At 39.8% G+C, this 27813-nt stretch overlaps 1 protein-coding gene across 4 annotated transcripts in view; it reads left to right on the plus strand.

Annotated features, from left to right (window-relative positions):
* The window catches only part of tnn (tenascin N), a 43548-nt gene extending 19464 nt beyond the window's left edge, over positions 1-24084 (plus strand). For 3 of the 4 annotated variants that reach the window (XM_060931116.1, XM_060931107.1, XM_060931099.1), the window contains exons 7-15: positions 5642-5905; positions 10950-11213; positions 16541-16671; positions 16788-16926; positions 17296-17447; positions 17631-17727; positions 17942-18106; positions 18213-18376; positions 23364-24084. In XM_060931116.1, the coding sequence (XP_060787099.1) occupies positions 5642-5905; positions 10950-11213; positions 16541-16671; positions 16788-16926; positions 17296-17447; positions 17631-17727; positions 17942-18106; positions 18213-18376; positions 23364-23486 (1499 nt within the window). In that variant the 3' untranslated portion in view covers positions 23487-24084. The remainder of the gene's footprint in view (positions 1-5641; positions 5906-10949; positions 11214-16540; positions 16672-16787; positions 16927-17295; positions 17448-17630; positions 17728-17941; positions 18107-18212; positions 18377-23363) is intronic. The other variant, XM_060931123.1, reaches the window with a different exon arrangement.
* Positions 24085-27813: the final 3729 nt, after the last annotated feature.

Consider the following 27813-nt stretch of genomic DNA (forward strand, 5'->3'; position numbering starts at 1 on the left):
TTCTCGAGGAGGAGCAGTAAAGCAGAGATGTGGTCAGTAGTTCATTGGCCGGGCATGAATCCCACCTGTTGAGGGTGGCATCGGGATCTGATGGCAGGGAGGGCATGGTCAAGGAGGATTCGGGTGAAGAGTTTGGCTGGTATGGAAAGTCAAGTGATTCCTTGGTGGTTGTTGCATACGAGATGGTTGCCTTTCCTCTTCCAAAATGGGAGGATAACACCATGCCGCCTGTTGTCCAGCAGCTCCTTCATCACCTACACATGGTTGATGGTGACCAGCCAGTCGATCATGCAGTCCCCACCCTCCTTGAGGAATTCAGTGGTGATGCTGCAGATGCCTGGGGCCTTGTTGTTGTTGTTGAGCTTGTGGAGGGCATTCAGTACTTCATGTCTGCAGACCAGGTTAGTGTAGCAGTCATGGTTGTAATTGGTAGTGGAGGCGGAAGCAGTGTGAAGATCTGGATTGGATGGTGGGGGAGGTCACTGGAAGTGCTCCTGAAAGTGCTCAACCCACTGGGAAAGACAGGTTTGGTAGTGATGTTGCTGCCATCTTTGGACTTTATGTGGGTGACCTTCTTGCACGGGCCACTACAGGCATCATGAAGGAGGCGGTAGACCAGTGTCTGATCATTGCAGTGGGTGGCATCTTCCATCCTTGCAGCCTTGACATCCCAGTATCTTTCTTGGTTGATCTTTATGGCAATGTTATGGGCCATGTTCAGTCGGCGATACTGAGGCATATCACCACAAAAATGGGCAGCACAAGGTTCTTTGATGAGTGAGTTGATGGAGATCCAGGGCTGCCGAGCAGTGGTGGTAGGGCAGCTGATGGTCATGGTGGTCACCTCGTTGACTGAGGACTTGAAGGTTGACCAGTCAGTAATATCTTCAGTGGCCAGTGTGTTGTATCAGTTGGAGATGGAGCAGTTGTATGGAGTACGAATGGTTGGGTCTCAAAGCTGGGATGAGTTGGCTCACGGTTGGTGCCTATTGACAGGGTTGGCCTTCAGGTGCAGTCTCAGATGGGCAACAAGGAGGCAGTGATCGGTATTGCCAAGCTGAGTGCCGCAATAAACACGATGGTTGATAAGGCTGGATTGCCAATGGTGACTGATCAGAATGTAGTCCAGAGCTCATCATGTCACTCCATCATTGCTACACCAAGTCAAGTGGTGTATACGCTTTCTTGGGAACCATGAGTCTGCGACACATGTTGGTGTCAGCGCAGAGCTGGAGGAAGTGAAGCCCATTGTTGTTGGTGGCAGGATCCATGAAGGTGATGCCAGTGGTGGAGGAGTAATTCTGAACATCAGAGCTGAGGGTAGCATTGGTGTCAGTGAGGAGAATGGAGATGTCATGTGGAGGAACATGCTCAAGGATGGATTAAAGTTGATCATAGAAGGTGTCCTTCTCCTGGTCATCTGCAACGTTGGTCGGAGAATAGTCAATGGTGATAATGATCTTTATGTTGTGGTGATGAAAGCAAGCAGTGAGCAGCCTATCGTTGAGGAGCTCCCAGCTAATCAGGGAATGGTGTGCAGTCCTAGGTAGGGCCAATGCTACTCCACCATGTCCTCTCCCATCGAGTGGTCTGCTCCAGAGGAAGACGTAGTCGCCAGCTGAACACTCGCTGCTATCAGTCCAGCAAACCTCGCAGTGACTGGCAATGGGGATGTTGTAGATGGAGAGTTCACGGGATAGAAGGGTGGTTGCACCAGTGTGGAGAAGGCTGAGGATGTTCCAAGTTGCGAAGTGGATGGTGTGTTGTAGATCCATGAGTCATAGTTTATTGTTGAGAGCCAAGGGTTGATTCCATTGAAGGTCAGTTCGGTTATCTCTGTTAGGTGTTGTAACAGGGAAGGGTTCATCTGGCCGGAGTGTTAACTTGATGTAGACTAGCCAGATGGTGGGGCTGCCACCTTTAATACCCAGCCATGGAATGTCCTGGCCTGCTGTCATGGACTGGAGTAAGACTGGACTACTCTTCATGTAGCCTCTTCCTTTTGACCTGTTTGGCTTGGGTGGCCCTACCAGGAATGATGGATCCTTCCAGCATAGCTCTGAGGATCAAGACACACAAGGCCCTCCACCACAATAAGGTGGTAGTCCACAGGGGGCATGTTTTACTTGATAATATATAAATAAAACAATAGTGATGTATTTTCAGTTGTTGGTAGTAATTACAATTTTCAGGTAATGTGGTAATATGGGAAATATAACACTTCATCTGCTGGGAATTGTTTCTCCATCCATATCTGACAAACAGTGGAGAAAACACTGTATATTGGTAGTCTTAAATAGCAGAGATGCATCAAACAATGTTGATAACCCAAGATGTATTTTCATTGACTCAAAGTAAGCCAACATTTTCTTTAGAATATATGAATAAACACTTCTCTGTGCTCTTTGTACAGCTACTATTCATGACACTTGTGGCTCCATCCATCCATTATCTATACCGTATATCCATCAGGGTTGTGGGGGAAGCTGGAGCCAGTCTCACCTGATTTCAGGCAAGAGGCGACATACACCCTGGGCAGGTCTCCAATCTAACACAGAGACAAACCACCTTTCACACTCACACTTATTGGCAATTTAGAGTAGCCAGTTGACCTAATCCACATGACTGTGGGAAGGAACCAGAGCACCCAGAAGAAATCCGCACAGGCATGGGGAAAACATACAAATTACATACAGAAAAGCCTCAGTCATCCACAAGGTTCAAACCCAGAACTTTCTTGCTCTGAGGTACAGTACACAACCATGCCAACCCTTGTGGGATAATTCCCATTATGTGTCTCATAATTCCTATTATTCTTCCTCTGAGACTTAATTACTGCTGGTATGGAAGCACTGTTCAGTGTACAGAGTTCCAAGTTTTGACCATCTAATGGTAATGTGTCCTTTTCAAAAGGTATTATTACTTTTTGTCCAATTGATAATCTGATGACTTTCCAGAAACCATCATAAAAAGCCTCAGAAAAGGATTTTTTTTCTTATAATGAAAGTAGATAATGGTAAATTATTGTATATAGCATGAAGTTATAAAGGTTTTTTCACTTAGAAATGTCAAGTGAATTATGGTTTAAATTTGATGTTACTCAAACTTTGTGTCAGACTGGACCACTTCCTGTTCCTGATGGCTCTAGACTAGCTACCACTGTAGAGACTTAATGCTACATTTATTCACTTCCTCATATGTTTTGAAATAATGCCCCTTTCTACTGTTCTCAATATAGCAAGTAGTCTTCTACATGTGACAAAATGGCTTGTCCGGGTTGAGCCTCACTATGATGCAGCTCCTAAAGCCTGCAATGTTTATTTAACATATCTATAGTATTGTAACACCATTAAATGTCTACTGAACAGTAGCATTACTATAGCTGATTAATTTATGGTCACATTTGGGACTAAATAGACACAAAACATTACAGAATACAAAACCATTTCACTTTATACAATCCTAATAATGAGGCAGAGGCAATATAAGTCAGACAAACTGTCAGGTCTTTGATTTCAAAAATGGGTTTGTGGATGGATCATTGAGGATACTGCAGAGTGTAGATATTCTCAGTTTTCATCCCTGAAGGTATACTGCACTGTTTTATTTTACTCACAACATACCTGATCGCCCATGCCCATAAAATAGGCAAGAGCCTCCAAAAAATTCAGTTCATGCATAAATTAAGATACTCCTAAATGAGATGAAGGGTTAAGCTCCTTAACACACAAAGTAATTTAATGAACTCCAAGTCTCCTGAGCCTGTACATGCTAGTCTTAAAAGTTTCTCAACAGTGTACATTTGACTCATGGACAAAATAGTACTCCTCACTCTATCAAGGCTGTCTTCAGTCTGGGGCACTTCATATAACAATAGTAACACACCTTTATGTAGAGATAATGGCACTCTTTAGTCATATCATACTACACATTTGCAACAAGCTCATAGCCCAGAGTAAACTGCACTTAAATGAGGTACATGAGTTTTCGATATAATCAAAGCCACAAGCCATGTTGCACATTTCTGCCTCATAAAATGAGGCAGGCATTTAAGTTTTCCTCCATCACATCTCCTGCCCCTGCTGAAACCTGGCTAGACCTTGAGAGATTTGTCCAGCTGAAATGTGATGCTGCTTATTTCACAAAACAATTAAGCATAGAAGTTAAAGGTATAGTCACCTCACTATTCTGCTGGCTTTATTCTTCTAAAGTGCAACTTTTGCTAGGTTGTTTGCAAGCAAAACAGCAGGTATGATACATGGTGGTAGTATTAACCCAGGCACTGTATTGGGGGGGGGGGGTAGCAGCGTCTGCTTGTGGTTTTAATGGTAAAACTTCAGCCAAAAAAAAGGTAGCACTTGAAGTTAGCACTTAGCAAGAGTATTTGCACCGACATTCCATTGGGTTGATGCGACTGTTCAGTCTGATTTGCTCTTTTGTATTCCATACCTCATATCAAGGCAACTCAAATAAAAAAAGATGGGTATAATAACAGTTTTGAGAGATTTTGGTTTCATTGGTTTTGGAATACATAAATTAATCAATTTTATAGCAGATGGCATGGCACCAACCCTTAGTGCAGTCACAGAGGAATTTCGCAAATGATGATAGCTTTTGCATGCTTTCTAACTTCCTCTTGTGGCTCATGTCAGTGATCACTTAACTCTGGTAAACTTCGCTGCTCCTACAACCCACTCAGTTCCTCCATTTTTCTTATTTTAAGATACAGGCTCTGCTCAGTTTCAACATTAAAAACCTGAAGACATTCATGTATTTGACCATCTTTAAACATGAACACCATCTGAATAAAATTGTTCTTTTGCCTAAGGCAACCATCAAATACCCATACACCTGCTGTTTTATGCAGTTAGCTAATCAGCCAATCCCTTGACAGCAGCACAATGTATAAAATCATGCAGATACAAATCAAGAGCTTCAGTTAATGTTCACTTCAAACACCAGAATAGGAAAAATTGTGATCTGTGACCTTCACTGTGGCATAGGTGTTGGTGCCAGATGGACTGGTTTGAATATTTCAGAAACTGCTGATCTCCTGGGGTGTTCTCTCTCTCTCTCTCTGTCTCTCTCTCACACACACACCAGTTTCTAGAGTTTACACAGAATGGCAAGGGGGAAAAAAAAGACATTGAGTGAGCGACAGTTATGTGGGTGGAAACATCTTGTCAGAGGAAAATGGCCATATTGGTTCAAGCGTCCAAGGATACAGCAACTCATATAATCACTCTTTACAACTGTGGCGAGCAGAAAAGCATCTTCTGTAACACCAGAACGTCACATTGGGTTCCACTCCTGCCAGCCAAGAACAGGAATCATAAAATCAAGAACAAGTTCCTATTAAAGTGGCCGGTGCATGTATATACCATGTTATGTTTGTTTCTTGGATGAAGTATAAATCAATCAATCTTTGAACTGACTAAAATAATGTCCACACAAAAGCATATTCAATGTACCCATAACTATAGGAAATCAAGCTAGCTAGCTATTCATTCCTTCCACCAGAATTTAGTGTAGTCAAGGATAGAAATGTGGCAGGAGGTGTTCAGGTGTTTAGTGATGTGATATAGGCTGAATTTCACTGACACTATTGTCTCAAAACTAACACAAACTCACTCTCATCTAGACATTGATTCTCCGAATAACCTGGTCGCTAGGGACATAACTGAGACCACAGTGACTGTGATGTGGGATAAGGTCCGTGCTGAGATTGATGGCTACAAACTGACCTATAGTTCTGCTGAAGGCTTCAGCCAAGAGATCCAAGTGGGAGCAGATGCTACGTCCTACCAGCTCACATCACTGAAACCTGGGGTTCAGTACACCATCTTCATCTGGGCCTACAAGGGTTCCCGTTTGAGCAAAAAGAGCTCTACTGAGGCTGAGACAGGTAAACAGTTCATCTCATATTTTCCTTGCTGGTTTCCTACATTGAGGGAGTACCTTATAGTTTTCATCTTATTTTTTCTTCTACATCTTATGTTTAACTCCTTGCAATTTCCTGTTTGATCTTGCTGTTTTGTTGTTAAACTTCATTATTATTAAACTGGAATTCACTTGCAGATTTTAACATCTGTCTCTACCAGTAAGCTTTAGTTTTCCCTCAACTCTTTACTCTTTGTGCTAGTAACATTTACATGCACACTAATATACAGTAGATAAATAGATAGATGAAGCGATAGTTGTCATTGCATATAAAACACAATGAAACTTCATTTGCAGCAACTCTCCAAATAGCATTTTGTAATTTAAAAGGGACATAATAGGTAATAAATAAATAGATCAACATAAACCAGTCAAAATAAGTCAAATAAAAACACATCACTGTATTAAAAATAAAGCAGCATGATTGTGTATTGCACTTGTCCATCAGGTATGTGTGTGTGTTTATGATTGATTTCAGATGCAAACCCACAGCTCTTGGGAAGATGTTTTTCAGTCAGAATAATATTCCATAATTATAATAATCAGTACATTTATATACACATTAATATTCCACGATTATTCCGAATGAGACAATCAGAATTTGATATGGGTCATGTAGACAGCATGGATATTCCAAATTTGGCCTTATTCTGAATTTAGCATTTTCCATCCGGCATTAAGATGTGTGAGATGACAATATTATTTGGGTTTTAGGAGCATTCTTAGGACATGTATCCAACACAAAGCTCCTAAAACCTGAATAATATCAGCATATCTCACACTTCTAAATGGAAAATGCAAAATTCAGAATAAGGCCAAATTCAGAATATCCAAATGGAACATGACCCATCAAATTCTGAATATTGTCATTATGCATCTCAATTGGGGTTTTTACCGGAATATTTTGTGCATGTAGACATGGTGACTGACAGCATGTTGCAGTTGTATTCACATGAGCCAAGTTGTGTAAAATTTCAACAATAAAAGGTAACTATTCAGTTAATAGCCAAGTCAACTCATGCTATGTACAGCATTATTTTCTATTTGAAGAATTGTTATATTTGTTATTTACGCTTCTGACCTTAATCACAAGCACTGGAAAACTAGTATCCTCAAGACACCAGAGCAAGATGATCTCGAGTGCTATCTATAAACAAGGATGTTAAGTTGATTTTCAGCTAACTTACAGTATAAGCTATGTATATATTCTAGATTACCATTCTTCTTGTGGGTACTTTCTTGCGATTGCCATAATGGCATTAGTATTAAGCTTTGAGAATTCAGTATGTTTGTTGCTGTATATGTGGGCAAGTTACCAGGGACCAGATGGTACAGATTAAAATCAGTGGTAGGTCTTCCTGTGGGGTTTATTCTATGTTTGGAAAGATGATGAGTGAATCAGAAGTTGACTAGTCTCATAACTCAAATGGTGGGATGCCACATGGATCTGAGAACAGGGAACAGAAGCCTTCAAGGTGCAGATGTTCTGTTGTTTTTCTTTCCTTTTGCTTCCGGATGACTAACTAACTAACACACACACACACACACACACACACACACACACACACACACACACACACACACACCACACACACACTCACTCATGTGTGCTGTGACCCTCACAAAAGACTGAGGGAAAATATTATACTACTAAGCTACTGTATGGTATTTTTTACACTAATTTCCCATTCCATGCTTTGAACAGTTAATTTTTTTTTTATGAAAACAAACATTGAAAATTTAAATTCAATTAAAGTGAGACAGCCTTTCAATTTCATAAAATCGGTGAAATTTAGTTCCCCCTGAAAGTTGGTCACTGTGATAGGTTTATTTCTGTAATATCTCACAAAATATCAGGCCATTCTGTGGCTGGAAAGTTATTTAATTTGAGGGGATTCCGTAGCAAATAATGTGCATGAAATCACTCGCTTTGTGCAGTCAAGCAGACAGAGGAAGTTTGTGTGCACGTTTACCTTGACCATGCACTAATAGTTACATTATTCTGTTGCTAAACGAACAGCTGCTCACACTGAAGTGCTCACTGACATTTATTAGCTTGGTCCTGTGTTTCCTTTCCTTTGCAACATAACATCTTTTCTTCTCACTTTCCGTTACTGTAGTTGGTCTTTCATGTTTCATTCGCACACTCGCGTCCTCCAGTTTTCTCTCCTGTTTCAAATTTGTATCCCACAATGCCTTGCATGAATGGGGAAAGCCCACCACATGATGCATGACATAGTATCTTGAATTGGGTCATGGTGAAGCAGGAAAAAAAAATAGAGAATTTAGGGCCACGTGACCCTAAATTCATTAATTGTTCTATTAAAAAAAAACAAAAAAAACTAATAAAATTGGAAGTCTGTGATTCTAATTCAGTAGCTTTTGGTCCACTAAACAAATAATTGCATGTCAGAGGAAATTCTTTTTATGACCTACATTTGAAAAATCTGAAAAGGTAGTCTACCTTTAAAACTTTATTTCAAGTCCCACAAAAGTATTATCTAACTAAATGATAACTCTTGCAAGTGTATTTTCCCCCAAAATTGATGTCACTTAGAGCAGACACACAGATTTCATAATACTTTTAAATGGAGCAGAGAGCCAAAATAATACTGAAGTGTTTAAATATTGATTTTTAAAAAATAATTTTTAATGCAGTTTATACATGTAAATAATGATTAAACCTAGTGTGGTTGGGAAAAGGCTTGTACTGCTTAATATATTATTATTATTATTATTATTATTATTATTATTATTATGAAAAATGTTTCCTATTGTGACTAGGATAAATTTCAGTGTAATAAAAAGTTTGATTGGATGCAGCAAAGTACCCAGTTAACAAATTATACATTTCAAATGTTCATGTTGTACATTTTATAGACTAAGATATACAGATAAATTGTCAAAAGCTGCATGCTTACTAAAGTAGATTCATAGTGATTTAACTTAATGTACAAATGGCTTTTTAAAACAGTACCATCCAGAACCAAACTACCCTACATATACATTTATGGCATTTGGCAGATGATCTGATGAGTGACTTACTATAGCCTACTAGTGCATCTCAGAAACTTAGAATATTGTGAAAAAGTAATTTTTTTGGTAATTTAATTCAAAAAGGTAAACATTCATATATTTTACATTCATTACATGTAAAGTGAAATATTTCAAGCCTTTTTTGTTTTAACTTTGCTGATTATGGCTTATAGCTCATGGAAATCAGAAATCCAGTATCTCAAATTATTGGAATATTTCCTAAAACCAGTCACAAAAGGATTTACAATCAGAAATGTTCAACTTCTTCTGAAAAGTATGTTCACTCAATACTTCACTGGGACTCCTTTAATTACTGCATCAATGCGGCGTGGCATGGAGGTGATCAGCCTGTGGCACTGCTGAGGTGTTATTGAAGCCTAGGTTCTCTTGATAACAGCCTTCAGCTCATCTGTATTTTTGGGTCAGATGTTTCTCATCTTCCTCTTGACAAGACCCCATAGATTTTCTCTGGGGTTCAGGTCAGGCGAGTTGGCTGGCCAATCAAGCACAGTAATATCATTGTCAGCAAACCATTTGGAAGTAGTTTTGGCACTGTGGGCAGGTACTAAGTCCTGCTGGAAAAGGAAATCAGCATCTCCATAAAGCTTGTCAGCAGATGGAAGCAGGAAGCGCTTTAAAATCTCCTGGTAGATGGCTGCATTCACTTTGGACTTGATAAAACACAGTGGACCAACACCAGCAGATGACATGACACCCCAAATCATCACAGACTGTGGAAACTTCACACTGGACTTCAAACGCCTTAGATTCTGTGCCTCTCCACTCTGCCTCCAGACTCTAGGACCTTGATTTCCAAATGAAATGCAAAATTTCCTTTCATCTGAAAAGATGACTTTGGACCACTGAGCAACAGTCCAGTTCTTTCTCTCCTTAGCCCAGGTAAGACGCTTCTGACATTTGTCTCTGGTTCAGGAGTGGCTTGATATTAGGAATGTGACAATTGTAGCCCATTTCTTGAAGACATCTGTGCGTGGTGGCTCTTGATGCACTGACACCAGCCTCATTCCACTCCTTGTGAAGCTCTCCCAAGTTCCTGAATTGACTTTGACAATCTTCTCAAAGGGCCAAAGGTCAACTTCTCAACTCCAAAAGGTCATCTCTGTTGCTTGTGCACTTTTTCCAACCAGCCTTTTCAGCAGTGACCTTCTGTGACTTACCCTCCTTGTGGAGGGGGTCGATGATCATCTTCTGGACAACTACCAAGTCAGCAGTCTTCCCCATGATTGTGGTTGTGTGTAATGAACTAGACCAAGAGATACGTGGTATTTATACTGTTTTTAAACAATCAATCTCAAAATGAAATACTCTATTTTGAGATAATGGATTTCTGATTTTCATGAGCTATCAAATCATATCATCAAAATTAAAACAATAAAAGGCTTGAAATATTTCACTTTACATGTAATGAATATGAAAGTTTACCTTTTTTAATTAAATTATGAAAAAATGGAACTTTTTCACAGTATTCTAATATGAGATGTACTAGTATATGACTGTGCAAGCCATGACTTGGTAATTTTTTTGGTGCCGAGTAAAGAGGGGAAAAGGTAAATACAGTAAAAACACAAATTGTGAAATATCAAAATTAAATTGACAGGATATTCCATTATAGGTTGTAAAATATGGTTACTGATTCCTCTTTCTAGTTGAAAATTCTGGTCAACAACCTTAGTCTGCAAAGATAAAGCACAAACAAGCATCTGTAGTTAGTTAATCTTGGCATCTCTAATCTCAAGACTCAGATGGTGGGTCATTAATTTCATTACAACTCATTCCTTCCTTTTGGCTGAATGCATGCTTAAAAAGATAGTGGATATACTTCTGCTTGTACTGTAAACTGTTTTGTGGAAAATGGACTATATCACCACAACTTCTAAAAAGAAACAAAAGCAAAGCACAAAAAACCTTCCAGATTCTGCATCACCTTTAACATGCTGTAAATGCTTTTTCAGAACTAGGTGCACCTACTAACCTCTTGGTCAGAGAAGTGACTGAAGACTCAATGGTTATATCATGGGACAGAGTCCAAGCAGAAATAGATGGCTACATACTGGACTACAGCTCTGCTGAAGGGTCCAGTGATGAGGTGCGAGTGGGCGCAGAAAGCACCTCCTACCAGTTCACTGGTCTGAGGCCTGGAGTTGCATATACAGTCTACATCTGGGCCATCAAGGGCTCTCACTCCAGCAGGAAAGCTACAACAAAAACTGAGACAGGTTTCTGAAAGTTTTCTTGCAATTTTCTTGTAAAATGCTCAAGTTTTTCACCTAAAATCATAAGACAGACCACGGGCGATTGCTCTAAGACAACGAGGGAGGCTCACCCTCCTCTAAAAATGACGAACATCGTGTAGGATGAATTGCGCTAGGCTTATGTTATAGCCGACCTTATGACATTGCTATTTCAGATCCAGAATCATAGAAATAGATGTGCTCAACCCAACTACAGTGCGAAATCATTCCGTTATAACTTTCCCCAGTTCGCCTAATGTGTGCGTTAGTTTTCCCCCTCGTGACAGCGCAATGCAGCCCAGCCTCAGTGGACTTCAATGGCATTTGGGAGCTATGCGCTTTTCAATATCAAAATGCAAGATGGTTATTGGACAAATACTGCGAAAACGCCCGCCCCACGGACTCCCAGCCTCACAGTGGGAGGGACATGGCAGTTTCCGTGAGGAGACTGGTGATTGGTGAAAGCGGACGGATATTTTCTTTGATTGACAGCTCGTTTCAAATATAGACAGGCAGCGGTGAATTTCAGTTCAGTCCCATGCGGATTTGCAAGTGGTGTGGTGTATTGTAAGAGATCAGCTTACATTTCGATTTCATTCATTACATATGGTTTCTACCAGTTTTTTTAGTTTGTATATATTTTCATTGTAAATAAAGTGTAAATATAGTGTTGTCAAGTTTGCTATCTTAGTTCCAGAAATTTCGTTTATTTGAGTGACTGAACTTGAACTTGAGGGGGCTAGTCAGCTAGCAAGAAAGCTGCGTACGGATGCCAAGCATTGCTGATTTAATTTTGGTGAAGCCATTTGCCAGTCTTCCTTTCGAGGAAAAAATTAAAATTAAAGAGCAGGGTAGACCAACGCCTCAAATTGACTTGGTGAAAAAGGTAGGGAATAATACTCGTTCCTTTCAGCTCTCCTGGTACGAGAAAGTGAATTGGCTAACAGCAAGTGACCCACATCAACAACAGTAAATAGGCTACTTTAGTAATATGTCATGGATGGACCAAAAATATAGAATCTATTTAAAATGTTTATGCTGAGTATATTATATTGGAATATATATTTTTCTGGATATGAATTAAACAGGGGCGGCACGATGGTGTAGTGGTTAGCGCTGTCACCTCACAGCAAGAAGGTCTGGGTTCGAGCCCTGTGGCCGGCGAGGGCCTTTCTGTGCGAAGTTTGCATGTTCTCCCCATGTCCGCGTGGGTTTCCTCCGGGTGCTCCGGTTTCCCCCACAGTCCAAAGACATGCAGGTTAGGTTACTGGTGACTCTAAATTGACCGTAAGTATGAATGTGAGTGTAAATGGTTGTCTGTGTCTATGTGTCAGCCCTGTGATGACCTGGCGTCCAGGGTGTACCCCGCCTTTCGCCCATAGTCAGCTGGGATAGGCTCCAGCTTGCCTGTGACCCTGTAGAACAGGATAAAGCGGCTACAGATACAGTAATGAGATGAGATGAATTAAACACAGCTACAATTTGGAAAACATTTTTAAACAAAAACACAGCCGAGAACATTTCACACTACAGACCTGGATTAAAAGTGAAGGGTTATCAAAATTGTCAATAAAACACTTCTCAGTCAAAATAAGTAAAATATAGGGAAAGTGTCATTGAATGAAATGTGTGGCACCCAGCTCTATGTTTGGCTCCCCAAGGTCAGTGCTTGTGCCTATTCCAGAACACTCTGCTGTTACTGCTGAGGTTCCTGACAAAGAGCTGCTTTCAATAATGATCAATTTTTAAACAACGTGTCACATGCCACAATTTTAAAATATAAAATGTTAAAATATACCCCCCCCCAACACCATCATCATGTATATTGGACAGTAGGCTAATGGGCCAAAAGAACCTGTTATTTCACAGTTTGTGACCCTGCCAACAATCAGCCAGATCCGAGGCAAGAGTATGGGCAAAATTGATGTTTTTTTTCTTTTTTCTTTTAAAATCTGGAAATATTGTAACCGACCAGCCTCCCCTGTTTGAAAGACTACCAGCCACCACTGAGACAGACAATATAAAAAAAAGGACTGTATACTGTTTTTGCAGTAAATCACCCATTACCAGCCTTTTTATATTTAAGAATCAAGTCACAAAACTTTCTAAATTGCTTCAAAAACTCAATCTCTGTAACCCAGATTGGGATTTTCAGACCTGATTATCCTTCTGTGGATTTCTAACATTTATTTCCATAACAAATGGAAAATATTGATTAATACCTCACTAGAATTTGGTATTTAGCTGATTTGGACAATCAATTTGCTCCTTCTTGCATGAGTTATACTGTACTTTGTTAAGACATACATTATGCCATTTAAAAAACAAAAACCCTGATATTCAGAATCTACTTAATACAGTATATTCCTTTTATTGCACAAAGCTATAAATCTTTATACAATGCAGAAAATGTCATCTATTTTTTTTGCCAAAGAATATGATCCATAATTGCAGCCTTTTACTTTTTAAACAGCAGAATTTTCACTTCCACAGAAAGGCTGTCAAAAGCTTAATGCTGCTCATTTGGCTTATACACAGTAAATTGATGCTTCCAAGTAGATTGTCCAACTAATCTCTTGTTTGAGTGTCATGAGGAAGAGTGTATGCAGATGGTGAATGATGGTTACATAGTGAGCTGCAGTTTTGCTAATTGTTCCTATGAGGATGCACCTTCTACCAGTTCACTGGTCTGAAACCTGGAGTCTATTCTTATAGCCAGTGTTTCTATGTTGTCTAACTTAATCTATGCAGCAAAGAAGTACCTTTGTAGCAGTAACAGCGGAATACCTCTCAATGACTTAAAACAGTTACATTTATGTGAAAGCATATACGGAGTCTCTCTAGAACCTGACATGTTCACACCACCAGTCTTGGGTGGTTACTACAAAAACAGTGGAGGTCCAGAAACCAGGGTGCACGGTCTCCCTCTCTCTCATATATATTTTATTGTGCAACTTGAAGACCATGACATTGCTTTTGATTTATTGCAAAGCCAGCAGGAGTCTCTACATTACCAGAATATTATGCATTTTTTTGGTAGCAACATGCTTTCATAAGCAGCTGGTGATCCTAAAATGCTTGGTTCAACCACAATTTTGGTTTTACTTGGCTGTGGCAGCACACAGCATACTCATTTTATATAGCACTTAACATGGTCACAAAACAGTTTTACAGAAATATAAGTTCTGGATTTCAATTTTACACCAATTTATAAATTTATCCCTAATGAGCAAGCCAGAGGTGATGGTGACCAGGAAAAACTCCGAGACAGCATGAGGAAGAAGCCTTAAAAGGGAACCAGTCCTCAGCTGGGGGACACTGGATAGTGTGAGAAATAGAACACTGCTATAACCGTGTGCTCCATGGTCAAAAAGGGCAAATATGTAAACATGAAGTATATCTTCTTGATGCTATTAACTGTTCACTGATGGAGACTTGAGTGCAAGACTGTTTGTGGCAGATGCACAGTGTGTATGCCGTTCCAGAATGTCCCAGAGATATTTAAAAGGTAGACTGCCTTTCAGATTTCTCAAGTGTAGGCCATAAAAATAACTTTCTTGAGACCCAATTATTTTTGTTTAGGGGACCAAAAGCTACTGCATGGAGTCATAGATTTCCTTTTTAAAAAAAAAAAAAAAAAAAAAGGAAAAAACCAACACCACCACAAAACACCCACAGCCCTAAATTCTCTATTTTTGTCTGCTTCAGCATGACCCAATTCAAGATACATGCATCACATGGTGGGCTTTCCCCCGTTTGCAGAAGGCACTGCAGGATACAAATTTGAAACGAGAGAGAGAGAGAGAACTACTGTCATGGAAAAACAAGAAAGACATCATGTTGCAAAGGAAAGGAAACACAGGGCTAAACTAATAAATATCAGAGTGATCAGCTGTTCATTTAGCAACAGAATTATGCAACTGTCAGTGCACAAAGTAAACCTGTAGATGGCAGTAATGCAACACTGGATGCCAGCTGCCATGAAACCCAGAAGGTGGTAAAGCTGCACATGCGCACACAGACTTCCTCTGCTTGCTTTGCACAGTCAAGCAAACAATTTCATGCACATTATTTTGCTAGGGAATCCCCTCAAATTAAATAACTTCCCAGCCACAGAATGGCCCAGTATTGAGATATTACAGAAAAACTGACCAAATAGAGGGAACTAAACTTCTAGTTTTATGAAATCAAAAGGCCATCTAGCTTTAATGGAAAAACAATGAGAACCAAAACAAGACAGTCAGCACCTACTGGTTACACTAAAAACAAGAAACCGTTATCTTTGTTTCCCAACTGGATGTTTTTCACAAGTCTTGAAAAAGGCAGGTGACAAACAGATGTAAAAAGCAGAAAAAAGAGTTTAGTCAGGCAAACTGGAAGACAAATCCAAAACACAGCATCAAGACAGGCAATGTTTAGACAAGATATCAAAACACAGGCAAAAGAGCACAAGCCAAATCGGAATAACAGCACAGACTAGCAAAGGCTTAGTAATGTCAGACCAACAATAACATTGTTTACTACAAACAGAAAAAAAAAAAAAAAACACCTTCCAGCTTGTCCCACATATGGATATGGGGTCACTGCCACAGAGACCCGATCAAGCCACATGTCATTAACTGAAGCATAGTTTTACACCAGGTGCCCTTCCTGCCACAACCCTTCCATTTCCAGGCTTGGAAAACAGCCATTCACACCCATGGATAAGTTAGAGTAGCCAGTTAACCTAACTGCATATCTTTGGACTATGGGGGGGAACCCACACAGAAAAGGCCCCACCAGCCAATGGGCTTAAACCCAGAACCTTCTTGATGTGAAGCACCAGCACCATGCCATTCATAGTAACTTGCAAAACTGAAGTCATTAAACAGTGAGCTGTGTGAAGTGATTGTGAACAGGTGAGTGCAATTAGTAATCAGGGGCCTGTGAGTGATGAAGTGCAGGATGGGCGCTGTAGTCTATGGCAGTCATATTTGAAGGTCGCTGGGAATGCTGGGAAGTGGAGTCTTTAGCGCAAGCAGGCACAGACCTGACAAGAGGTCACATACAAATATTGTGGACAAGATTATAACGTTATTTAAATTATTTAATTGTTAGCTGGTAACAGATAATAAATCTAAAAAACTGACACCCTAACTGAGTTGTGAAATAAACACAGAAACAGTCTGTACAATGCAAATGTGGAGACCTGTGACTTCAAATTTAGAATCTTGGACATACTCTTGTCCTGTCATGCCCAGTTCCCCACATCATTGAGTCTCCTTTGGAAAGTAGATGGATTAGTAAACTTCACTTTTTCTTGGTATTTTCAGAAATTGATGCTCCAAAGAATCTGAAAGCTGTTGATGTTAAGAGGGATTCTGCAGCTCTAACCTGGGATCCTCCTCAGGCTCACATCGATGGCTACATTCTTAGTTACAGGCCTGATGACGGTAGTATGCAGGTATGTGGACTGCTAATCTTTACACATTCTACATCTTCTGTATTGAACAGCATTTTGTTACAACCATAATGGTAAACATTATGACATCCATATGCAATGCCCCATTTTTTTTCCAGACTGTTGAGAGGGACTTTGTTGCAGGAGATACCAGATTTAGCCTTTCTGGTCTGGCCAATGGGAAGAAGTATATTGTCACTCTGATTGCCTACAGAGGATCAAAAAGGAGCAAAGTTGTGGAGACCATATTTGTCACTGGTAAAGTAACACACTTATGCCTTTTATTATAGTAGTAAGTTGTAAAGATGTATTGAATAGGTGAATTACATCTATTATGTTATTAAACTGAAAGAAATTAACCATTTCTTTTTACTAACTCCAACACATTTTTTTGTTTAGGCCCTTTTTACTGATGCTCTAGTAGGTGATGGATAAAAATGAGGCCCGAATAAAAGTAAAGGATAAAATCAGCATAATTACAGCGCTGAAGTAGAAATGGAGTGTGATGAATTAGAATAACACAATCTTGTTTTTGCTTACAATGTGTTTCAGTATGGGCATTATTCTTGCCTTGTGGTTTTTTTTGCAGTCATTTTTAAAATCTAATGCTATTTTGGGTCTTTGCAGTAGGAGCAGCCTATCCCTTCCCTATGGATTGTACACAGATTATGAAGAATGGGAACATGGAGAGTAGAGTTTACACTATATACGTGGGCAATGACCACAATAAGTCAATGCAAGTGTTTTGCGACATGAGCACAGATGGTGGTGGCTGGATTGTAAGTTAATGTATTGTCTGAAAAGATACAAATATAAAAAGGCCAGTTGAATCTCATTATATTTCATACATCTTTTACAGTTTGTACATAAATTCATATTATGTATGATCATAAATACATAAAATGACAATAGATGAAAGTTTTCTCAGCATTGTCTTTGGTTTTCTCTCTCTCTTTATCAAGATTCTTCAGAGACGCAATACTGGCAAGCTAGATTTCATGAAACGCTGGAGACAGTACATGCAAGGCTTTGGGGAACTCACTGATGAATTCTGGCTTGGTACTAAAAATAAATCTACAATGAAAGTCTACAAATATACATTTTGTATTGATATGAAACTCAAATTCAAACTTAATATCAAACCTGTTGGGAAGCACTAGGAACAAAAAATAATGTTGTATCATTCATATATATATAGTGCTTGGGAAGAAGCAAGAAAAAAAAAAGGCTACAATTTTCACATCAGGCACTGTACCTGTGTTGTGTTATCTAGGCCTGGAGAACATCCATGCGTTGACCAACATGAGCACAAAGTATGAAGTGCGCTTTGATCTGGGCTTGGAAAGTGAGCGTGCTTACGCTATCTATGATGACTTCAAAGTAGGATCAGCCAAGCAGAAATTTAAGCTCACTATTGGCAATTATAGAGGAAATGCAGGTAAGGAAGACACATGTTGCCAGAAAATAAATACATACCAACCTCTTCTTATGTCTGATGTAAATTATAAGCTACATTATTTTCTAATAACCTCTTTTTGCCATAGGCGATGCTATGACCTACCACCAGGGCAGACCTTTCACTACTTTCGATTCAGACAATGACATTGCCCTGGGTAATTGTGCTTTCACACACCATGGTGCCTGGTGGTACAAAAACTGCCACTTAGCCAACTTAAATGGCAAATTTAAGGACAACAGACACAGCATGGTAAGCTTTAGTCAGATAAAAGTTTACCTTTTCAAAAACTTTATAGAAATGTTTTATGTTGAGGAATTTTTCAGTTAGTGGTTTACTTGTGTAGTCTTTAGTGTAATGAGAGCATGATGAAGATCGCTCTTAATCTCAGCTGCTTGGCATTTAAATATACATGTAGGTTGATGGCCAGCAGAGGGCACCATCAAACCAGTATTGCCTCCAAAACTGTAAGGGATAAAAAGAATGTCGTAATATGGAGAAGGGGTACACAAACCCAGAACTGGAGGGCTGTAGTTCAGTTAGGTAATTACCTTGATCACTAACCCTGAAGCTAGTGAACTGAATGAGGTGTTTGTAAAACCCTGGATTGTCCAGCGGTAGAGCTGAGCATCCCTGACAGAGGGAGAGGAACATCAGTGCCCTGAATATATTCACATTTATAAACCTTCACACCAGAAACTTCATCTATGTGCATGTATATTGCAGCACTCTGAGTTCTGCAATACTGTAGTTTCCTACAGCATAAAATTAAAATTTATCTTATGGTACATGCATACGAAGGTGAAACAACAGCAAATATAGGGGATTTATTGTTGTGTGATTCACTTGGAATGACAGTAGCAAAATATTCTTTCTGATGATTTCTGCTTGGTGTTTTTAAGAATCGTGTGAAAACATCAGATGACTTTTCACTAACAAAATGTAAATGTAAAGATTAAATTTAAAATTCACTTGTCGCTGAAAATTAGATGCATGATTTTTGCAGCTACTGTTGCAATATTAATCAACATGTTTATTATGTACCATACCTTCAGATATTCTCAAATGTGATCAAGAGCACTCAGAAAAGTCAAACTGAATCTAGGATGTGCATTTCTTGCAAATGCATGCACATATTGAAACAATCTACAACCCCGATTCCAAAAAAGTTAGGACAAAGTACAAGTTGTAAATAAAAATGGAATGCAGTAATTTACAAATCTCAAAAACTGATATTGTATTCACAATAGAACATAGACAACATATCAAATGTTGAAAATGAGACATTTTGAAATTTCATGCCAAATATTGGCTCATTTGAAATTTCATGACAGCAACACATCTCAAAAAAGTTGGGACAAGGGCAATAAGAGGCTGGAAAAGTTAAAGGTACAAAAAAGGAACAGCTGGAGGACCAAATTGCAACTCATTAGGTCAATTGGCAATAGGTCATTAACATGACTGGGTATAAAAAGAGCATCTTGGAGTGGCAGCGGCTCTCAGAAGTAAAGATGGGAAGAGGATCACCAATCCCCCTAATTCTGTGCCGACAAATAGTGGAGCAATATCAGAAAGGAGTTCGACAGTGTAAAATTGCAAAGAGTTTGAACATATCATCATCTATAGTGCATAATATCATCAAAAGATTCAGAGAATCTGGAAGAATCTCTGTGTGTAAGGGTCAAGGCCGGAAAACCATACTGGGTGCCCGTGATCTTCGGGCCCTTAGACGGCACTGCATCACATACAGGCATGCTTCTGTATTGGAAATCACAAAATGGGCTCAGGAATATTTCCAGAGAACATTATCTGTGAACACAATTCACCGTGCCATCCACCGTTGCCAGCTAAAACTCTATAGTTCAAAGAAGAAGCCTTATCTAAACATGATCCAGAAGCGCAGATGTCTTCTCTGGGCCAAGGCTCATTTAAAATGGATTGTGGCAAAGTGGAAAACTGTTCTGTGGTCAGAGGAATCAAAATTTGAAGTTCTTTATGGAAATCAGGGACGCCGTGTCATTCGGACTAAAGAGGAGAAGGACGACCCAAGTTGTTATCAGCGCTCAGTTCAGAAGCCTGCATCTCTGATGGTATGGGGTTGCATTAGTGTGTGTGGCATGGGCAGCTTACACATCTGGAAAGGTACCATCAATGGTAAAAGGTATATCCAGGTTCTAGAGCAACATATGCTCCCATACAGATGACGTCTCTTTCAGGGAAGACCTTGCATTTTCCAACATGACAATGCCAAACCACATACTGCATCAATTACAGCATCATGGCTGCGTAGAAGAAGGGTCCGGGTACTGAACTGGCCAGCCTGCAGTCCAGATCTTTCACCCATAGAAAACATTTGGTGCATCATATAACAGAAGATACGACAAAAAAGACCTAAGACAGTTGAGCAACTATAATCCTACATTAGACAAGAATGGGTTAACATTCCTATCCCTAAACTTGAGCAACTTGTCTCCTCAGTCCCCAGACGTTTACAGACTGTTGTAAAGAGAAAAGGGGATGTCTCACAGTGGTAAACATGGCCTTGTCCCAACTTTGAGATGTGGTGTTGTCATGAAATTTAAAATCACCTAATTTTTCTCTTTAAATGATACATTTTCTAAGTTTAAACATTTGATATGTCATCTATGTTCTATTCTGAATAAAATATGGAATTTTGAAACTTTCACATCATTGCATTCCGTTTATATTTACAATTTGTACTTTGTCCCAACTTTTTTGGAATCGGGGTTGTAATTATACTTGTGTATTTCCTGATATACACAGTACCAGTCAGAAGTTTGGACACACCTACTTATTCATAGTATTTTGACTATTTTCTACATTGTAGAACAATACTGAAGACATTAACACGATGAAATAACATATGGAACATATTTGGAATTACAGTGATGCTTGAAAGTTTGTGAACCTTTTAGAATTTTTAGAACTTTTTTTTAGAACTTTTAGATAAAGAGAACCCAGTTAAACAAATGAGACAAAATTATTATACTTGGTCATTTATTTATTGAGGAAAATGATCCAATATTACATATCTGTGAATGGAAAAGTACTATGTGAACCTTTGCTTTCAGTATCTGGTGTGAGCCCTTTGTGCAGCAATAACTGCAACTAAACGTTTCTGGTAACTTGATCAGTCCTGCACACCGGCTTGGAGGAATTTTAGCCCATTCCTCCATACAGAACAGCTTCAAGTATGGGATGTTGGTGGGTTTCCTCACATGAACTGCTCACTTCAGGTCCTTCCACAACATTTCAATTGGATTAAGGTCAGGACTTTGACTTGGCCATTCCAAAACATGAACTTTATTCTTCTTTAACCATTGTTTGGGAGAACGACTTGTGTGCTTAGGGTCGTTGTCTTGCTACATGACCCACCTTCTCTTGAGATTCAGTTCATGGACAGATGTCCTGACATTTTTCTTTAGAATTCGCTGGTATAATTCAGAATTCATTGTTCCATCAATGATGGCAAGCTGTCCTGGCCCAGATGCAGCAAAACAGGCCCAAACCATGATACTACCACCACCATGTTTCACAGATGGGAGAAGGTTAATATGCTGGAATGCAGTCTTTTCCTTTCTCCAAACATAACGCTAATCATTTAAACCAAAAAGTTCTATTTTGGTCTCATCTATCCACAAAACATTTTTCCAATAGCCTTCTGGATTGTCCACATGATCTTTAGCAATCTGCAGACAAGCAGCAATGTTCTTTTTAGAGTGCAGTGGCTTTCTCCTTGCAACCCTGCCATGCACACCATTTGTTGTTCAGTGTTGTCCTGATGGTGGACTCATGAACATTAACATTAGCCAAAGTGAGAGATGCCTTCAGTTGCTTAGAAGTTACCCTGAGGTCCTTTGTGACCTCGCCAACTATTACACACCTTGCTCTTGGAGCGATCTTTGTTGGTCAACCACTCCTGGGGAGGGTAACAATGGTCTTGAATTTCCTCCATTTGTACACAATCTGTCTGACTCTAGATTGGTGGAGTCCAAACTCTTTAGAGATGGTTTTGTAACCTTTTCCAGCCTGATGAGCATCAACAACACTTTTTCTGAGGTCCTCAGAAATCTCCTTTGTTCATGCCATGATACACTTCCACAAACATGTGTTGTGAAGATCAGACTTTGATAGATCCCTGTTCTTTAAATAAAACAGGGTGCCCACTCACACCTGATTTCAATCAATGGGATGACAAACACCTGACTCTAATTTCACCTTCAAATTAAGTGCTAATCCTAGAGTTTCACATACCTTTGACACTCACAGATATGTAATATTGGATCATTTTCCTCAATAAATAAATGGCCAAGTATAATATTTTTTGTCTCATTTGTTTAAATGGGTTCTCTTTATCTACTTTTAGGACTTGTGTGAAAATCTGATGATGTTTTAGGTCATATTTATGCAGAAATATAGAAAATTCTAAAGGGTTCACAAATTTTCAAGCACCACTATATGTGGTGAACAAAAACATGGGGGGTTTACTTTTTTAATATTTTAAATTCTTCGAAGTAGCCAGTGTTTACTTTGATGACACTTTGCACACGATTGACATTATCTTAACCAGCTTCATGAGGTAGTTACCTGGAATGCTTTTCATTTAACAGGTGCCTCGTCAAAAGTTAATTAGTGGAATTTCTTTCCTTCTTACTGTGTTTGAGATCAAACAGTAAATACCAAATAATAAAAATACAGTAAATGGCCCTTTTCCACAACTGTAGTAAATCATATTATGTCAAGAACTGCTCAACTAAGTCAAGAGAAATGACAGTCCATCATTACTTTCAGACAGAAAGTGACTTTTAATTGAAGAGTTTCTTAACTAGGACAGAGAGCGTTCATTGTGCTGCTCGGTCTTCTATTTAACTTTGTGTTGCAATGCTTTTGGGAAACTCAGGCCTGTCTTTATGAAATAAATATATTAATGAAGATTTTGAACTATATAGTTTCATTTTACTATCTTTAAAAAACGTTTTCTTGAGTATTTTTTTTCCTGAAAAACACTGGTTTCAAAATTATTTGCACCCCACCAATTAATTTGATTAAGCTTCTTTGGAGAAAATAACAGCTGTCTGTAACTGTCTTGCTGCAACTAACCATTCACAAGAGAAGAATTATTTAGTTGAGAAATAAGGAAGCATGCGGTCATGATTTTCACTTCCTGTTGAATGTCGTTCAGACTTTTCCTGAAGTTTTCCTGAACCTTTACCACTAGGGGGTGAACTGGGAGCCATGGAAGGGCCACCTCATGTCCCTGGACTATACAGAAATTAAGATCCGCCCAGTGAACACAGGTAGCCGAAAGAAGAGATCGCTCGATAGAACAGCAGCTGCCTAATGATCATTACACTGCAAAATTAAATGACACAAAGAAAGTAGAAATTGTAATTAATTAAAATATTATGTTATCTCATTCAAAATATATGGGTGACAACTGGCCTTAACAGATTACAGATATTGATTGAAATATAGATATAATTACAATATTATACAACTGCATAGCTGTAGCTTACAAAATGTCAAAAGGTCAAATGAAAAAGTAAAATCAATATTTTTATTATATTTGTCTGATTTAGCAATTTGTACAGTACAAGATTATGGGATCATTCCCTAAACAGCTGTGGTATACAGTAGTTGGCCAATTTATCAAGTGATATTTGATATAATCCCAACGATTCATTCTTAATGCAAAGGATATATAAACTGTAATTTAGCTATACAATTTCAATTCACATAAGTTCAGTTGACCACCATGTCTTCATTTTACAATTATTCAAGTGTTCCAGAATGATGTCATAAATTTGAGGGTTTTTTTTAAATAGTATCTACTGCAATGATTACTTTTAACTGTTAGTCCTAAATGCTGTATAGTATGTATTAGAATTGTAATGTTAAGTTTGGATGTGTACTGTACAATGTAGACAGTACAATTAAGTGATCTCACAGAAATAAAAGTTCTTGAAATTAAACATATTTGGTTATTTGTCATTATTATAATAATGTGAAACTGTCATTTGTCAACTGATGCAAACATTACTACCATGATTCATTAAGTCACTATTAATATATGTCACTGGCAATGGTGTGAGTTTACCAATGTGTTGTTGTATAAACCTTATTAACACAATACTTTGTAATAGTCACCATGTGTCAGTAAATCTGCTGTCGACATTCGAACTACAAACATAGACATTCAAGACTACAATCCCCAAGACTCGCAGCGCCCTCTGTCTCCCGAATATTAACTACAGCTGACACTTATTTCCTTAATTAGCCCCTTTCCTATATAAACCACTCTCACACTCCACTCCAATGCAAAATATTATTCTGTATCTACCCAGTTCATACCAAGCCTTGTATTTCTTTATCTGCTTCTCTAGTTTCTGACCTTTGCTAGTCTTCCTTCATTTACACTCTTTGTCTCATCTCCTCTATGTTGTTTGCTGATCGACTGACCCTCACTTGTTTCCTGACCTCGATTCTTGTCTATCGTTTTGGCTTCATTGACAGTCTGCTTTCTTGCTCTCCTCTGCATTTACATCCATAAGTGCCTGCACTCTGACAGAATACTTCGCCATCATGGATGTAGTGGAAGAAGCAAAGTGGACTGCTTTGAATGCTCAGGGTCGCCTACTGGGAGAACATCAACAGATGCTAGCGGACCTCAACACCCGCCTAATGCAGCTGACCACTGTGATGTCGCAGGCCCTCCTACCGTGCCCTGAATCTCTTCCTAGCTCCACGCTACAACTCCCTGCACCTGAGAAGTTTGCTGGAGATGCCCTCACCTGTAAGGGTTTCGTGCTTCAATGCTCTATGTATTTTGCCACCATGCTGAATCTCTCCAATAAGCATAACATCGCTAAATTCCTCTCTTTTCTCTCCGGCAAAATGCTATGCTGGGCAAGCGCAGTATGGGGCAAAGACCAAGAACAAACTACATCATATGAGCAGTTTCTTGCTATGTTCAAAAGGGTATTCAACCATGAACCAGAAGGTATTGAAATTGGTGAAAGTTTGCTTACCATCTCACAGGGTTCTCAAAGTGTGGTGGAATACGCTCTTGACTTCAGAAACCTGGCAGCAGCTAGTGGATGGAATGAGCCCGCTTTGAAAGTTGTCTTCCATCAGGGTCTATGTCCTACTATTCTCAACGAGCTAGCATGCCGAGATAAACAACTCATTCTTGACTTGATGATCAATTTGGCCATCTGGCTCACCCATCTGTTGACTCACCACCCTTCCATCCAGGAAGGCATTCAGCCTATCATTGCTACTGAAGACAGCTCTCCCATGGAGGTTTCACGTACCAGGCTGTCACATTCTGAGTGCGAGCAATGGAAGAAGGAGGGGCTGTGCTTCTACTGCGGGAACTCCGAACATCAGCTCAACCACTGTCCCATTCGTCCATCCAGTGCAGCTCTTGCAGTAGGTTCTACACGCTCTGAGTCTGGTGAGAAAATTAACATCCAAGTCTTTCAAAATCCCAGTATTATTGAAGTTGACCGATTCCACACACATCCTATGTGCTTTCATTGATTCAGGGGTAGAAGGAAGCTTTTTATTGGCTGTTCCATCATGCAGAAACTTAACTTGCCCATGGTCCCATTTTAAAGCATGCTCAGCATTTAGTCCATTGATAGAGGACCGATAGGAGATGGTCACATCACTTCACGGACCACACCACTTCACCTCCAAGTGGGCATTCTGCATTCGGAGCAAATCTTGCTATATGTCACAAATACAGTAAGTCATGACCTTATTCTTGGCTATCCATGGCTACAGCTTCACGATCCCTTGATCTCATGGCAGAGCAAGGAAATTCTTCAGTGGTCTACAACTTTTCACTAACAGCATCTCTCGTCTACAAGTTAAGCTTTCCTCCAACACAGTTGAGAATCCTCAGCCTGACTCCTTGGAGAGCATCCTGGAGTGCTACATGGATTTGCAGGTCTTTAGCATGTGGGCTACCACCACATCGGCCCTACGACTGTGCTGTTGATCTCCTGCCAGGCATGTCATCTCCATGGGGGCACATCTACCCCCTTTCCCACAAAGAACAGGCCACCATGGAAGAGTACATCCAAGAGGCCCTGAAGCAAGGATATATCTGCCCGTCCAAGTCTCCCAGTTCCGCAGGGTTCTTTTTCGTGGAAAAATGAGGCGGTGGACTCCGACCCTGTGTTGATCATAGAGGGTTAAACCAGGTATCAGTAAAATACCCTTATCTCCTTCCTCTAGTCCCTGCAGCTCTCAAACAACTTTGATCAGCTAAGATATTTTCAAAGTTGGATCTAAGAAGTGCGTACAACTTGATCAGGATCAAAAGGGGCGATGAATGGAAGACTGCCTTTAGCACAACTGCCAGCCATTTTGAGTACCAGGTGATGCCATATAGCCTTTCTTCAGCACCTAGTGTGTTCCAATGCCTGATCAATGATGTGCTACGAGACATGCGAGGCAGAGTCGCTGTCGCATACATTGACGACATCCTGATCTACTCCACAGATGAAGAGAATAACAAGAAGCATGTCAGAGCCATCCTGAAGTGTCTACTTGAAAATCACCTCTACGTCAAGGCCAAGAAATGCGAGTTTCATCATGTTCAAATCTCTTTCCTAGGATACATAAGCGCTGAAGGAGTTAGCATGGACTCCTCCAAGGTCTCCACAGTTGCTTCCTGGCCCACACCCACTTCTGTAAAGTAACTTCTATCACCGATTCATCAGGGGTTTCAGCACCATTGCTAACCCCTTAACATCACTACTGAAGAAAGGCCCAAAATGCCTCCAGTGGAACCCAGAGGCCGAGGAAGCTTTTTAGCCTCTCAAGCAAGCCTTCACATCTGCTCCAATCCTCCAACATCCAGACCCCACCAAACCATTTACGGTAGAAGTGAATGATGCTACGAGACATGCGAGGCAGAGTCACTGTCGCATACATTGACGACATCCTGATCTACTCCACAGATGAAGAGAATAACAAGAAGCATGTCAGAGAATGCATCAGATACAGGTGTAGGTGCAATCCTTTCCCAGCTGTTTGGTGAGAAACAGAAACTACATCCAAAAGCTGCCTTCTCAAAAAAAACCTCTCTTTGGCAGAGAGGAACTATGACGTCGGCGACAGGGAACTACTGGCCATTAAGTTAGCTCTTGAAGAATGGTGGCATTGGCTGGAGGGGTCCACTCACCTGTTTCAAGTTTCAAAGTGTTTATTGTCATATGCACAGTAAGGAACATGTCCTCTTACACAATGAAATTCTTAGTTTGCCATCCACCATGAATGCCAATTACAACAGTAAATAAGTGGAAGAAATAATACAAAGTAAAAGCAATATAGTGCAATATAAAAGCAAAAAAGTACAAAATAAAGGTAATGTAGTGCAAAATAGGCAGTATAATACAAAATTAAGACAATGATTGAACGTAGCAACGAAAAGGGCAGTAATGTACAAACGTAAACAGTCAAGGACAGTTTACAGGGAGGTAGTCCGTGGTTATAGACTCCTGTCAGTTGTTCAGGACTCTGATGGTGGTGGGAAAGAAAGAGAAGGCGGGTGACGCATGGGCCCATGTGATGAGTAGCCTTGTTATGGCCTGTGTGAATAACAAAAAGAAATTGTGGCAGTGGGGGTGTGGCCAAGCAGCTGTCTGTGAATGGAG

The sequence above is a fragment of the Neoarius graeffei genome, chromosome 1, assembly GCF_027579695.1.
Source record: "Neoarius graeffei isolate fNeoGra1 chromosome 1, fNeoGra1.pri, whole genome shotgun sequence".
Classification (NCBI taxonomy): domain Eukaryota; kingdom Metazoa; phylum Chordata; class Actinopteri; order Siluriformes; family Ariidae; genus Neoarius; species Neoarius graeffei.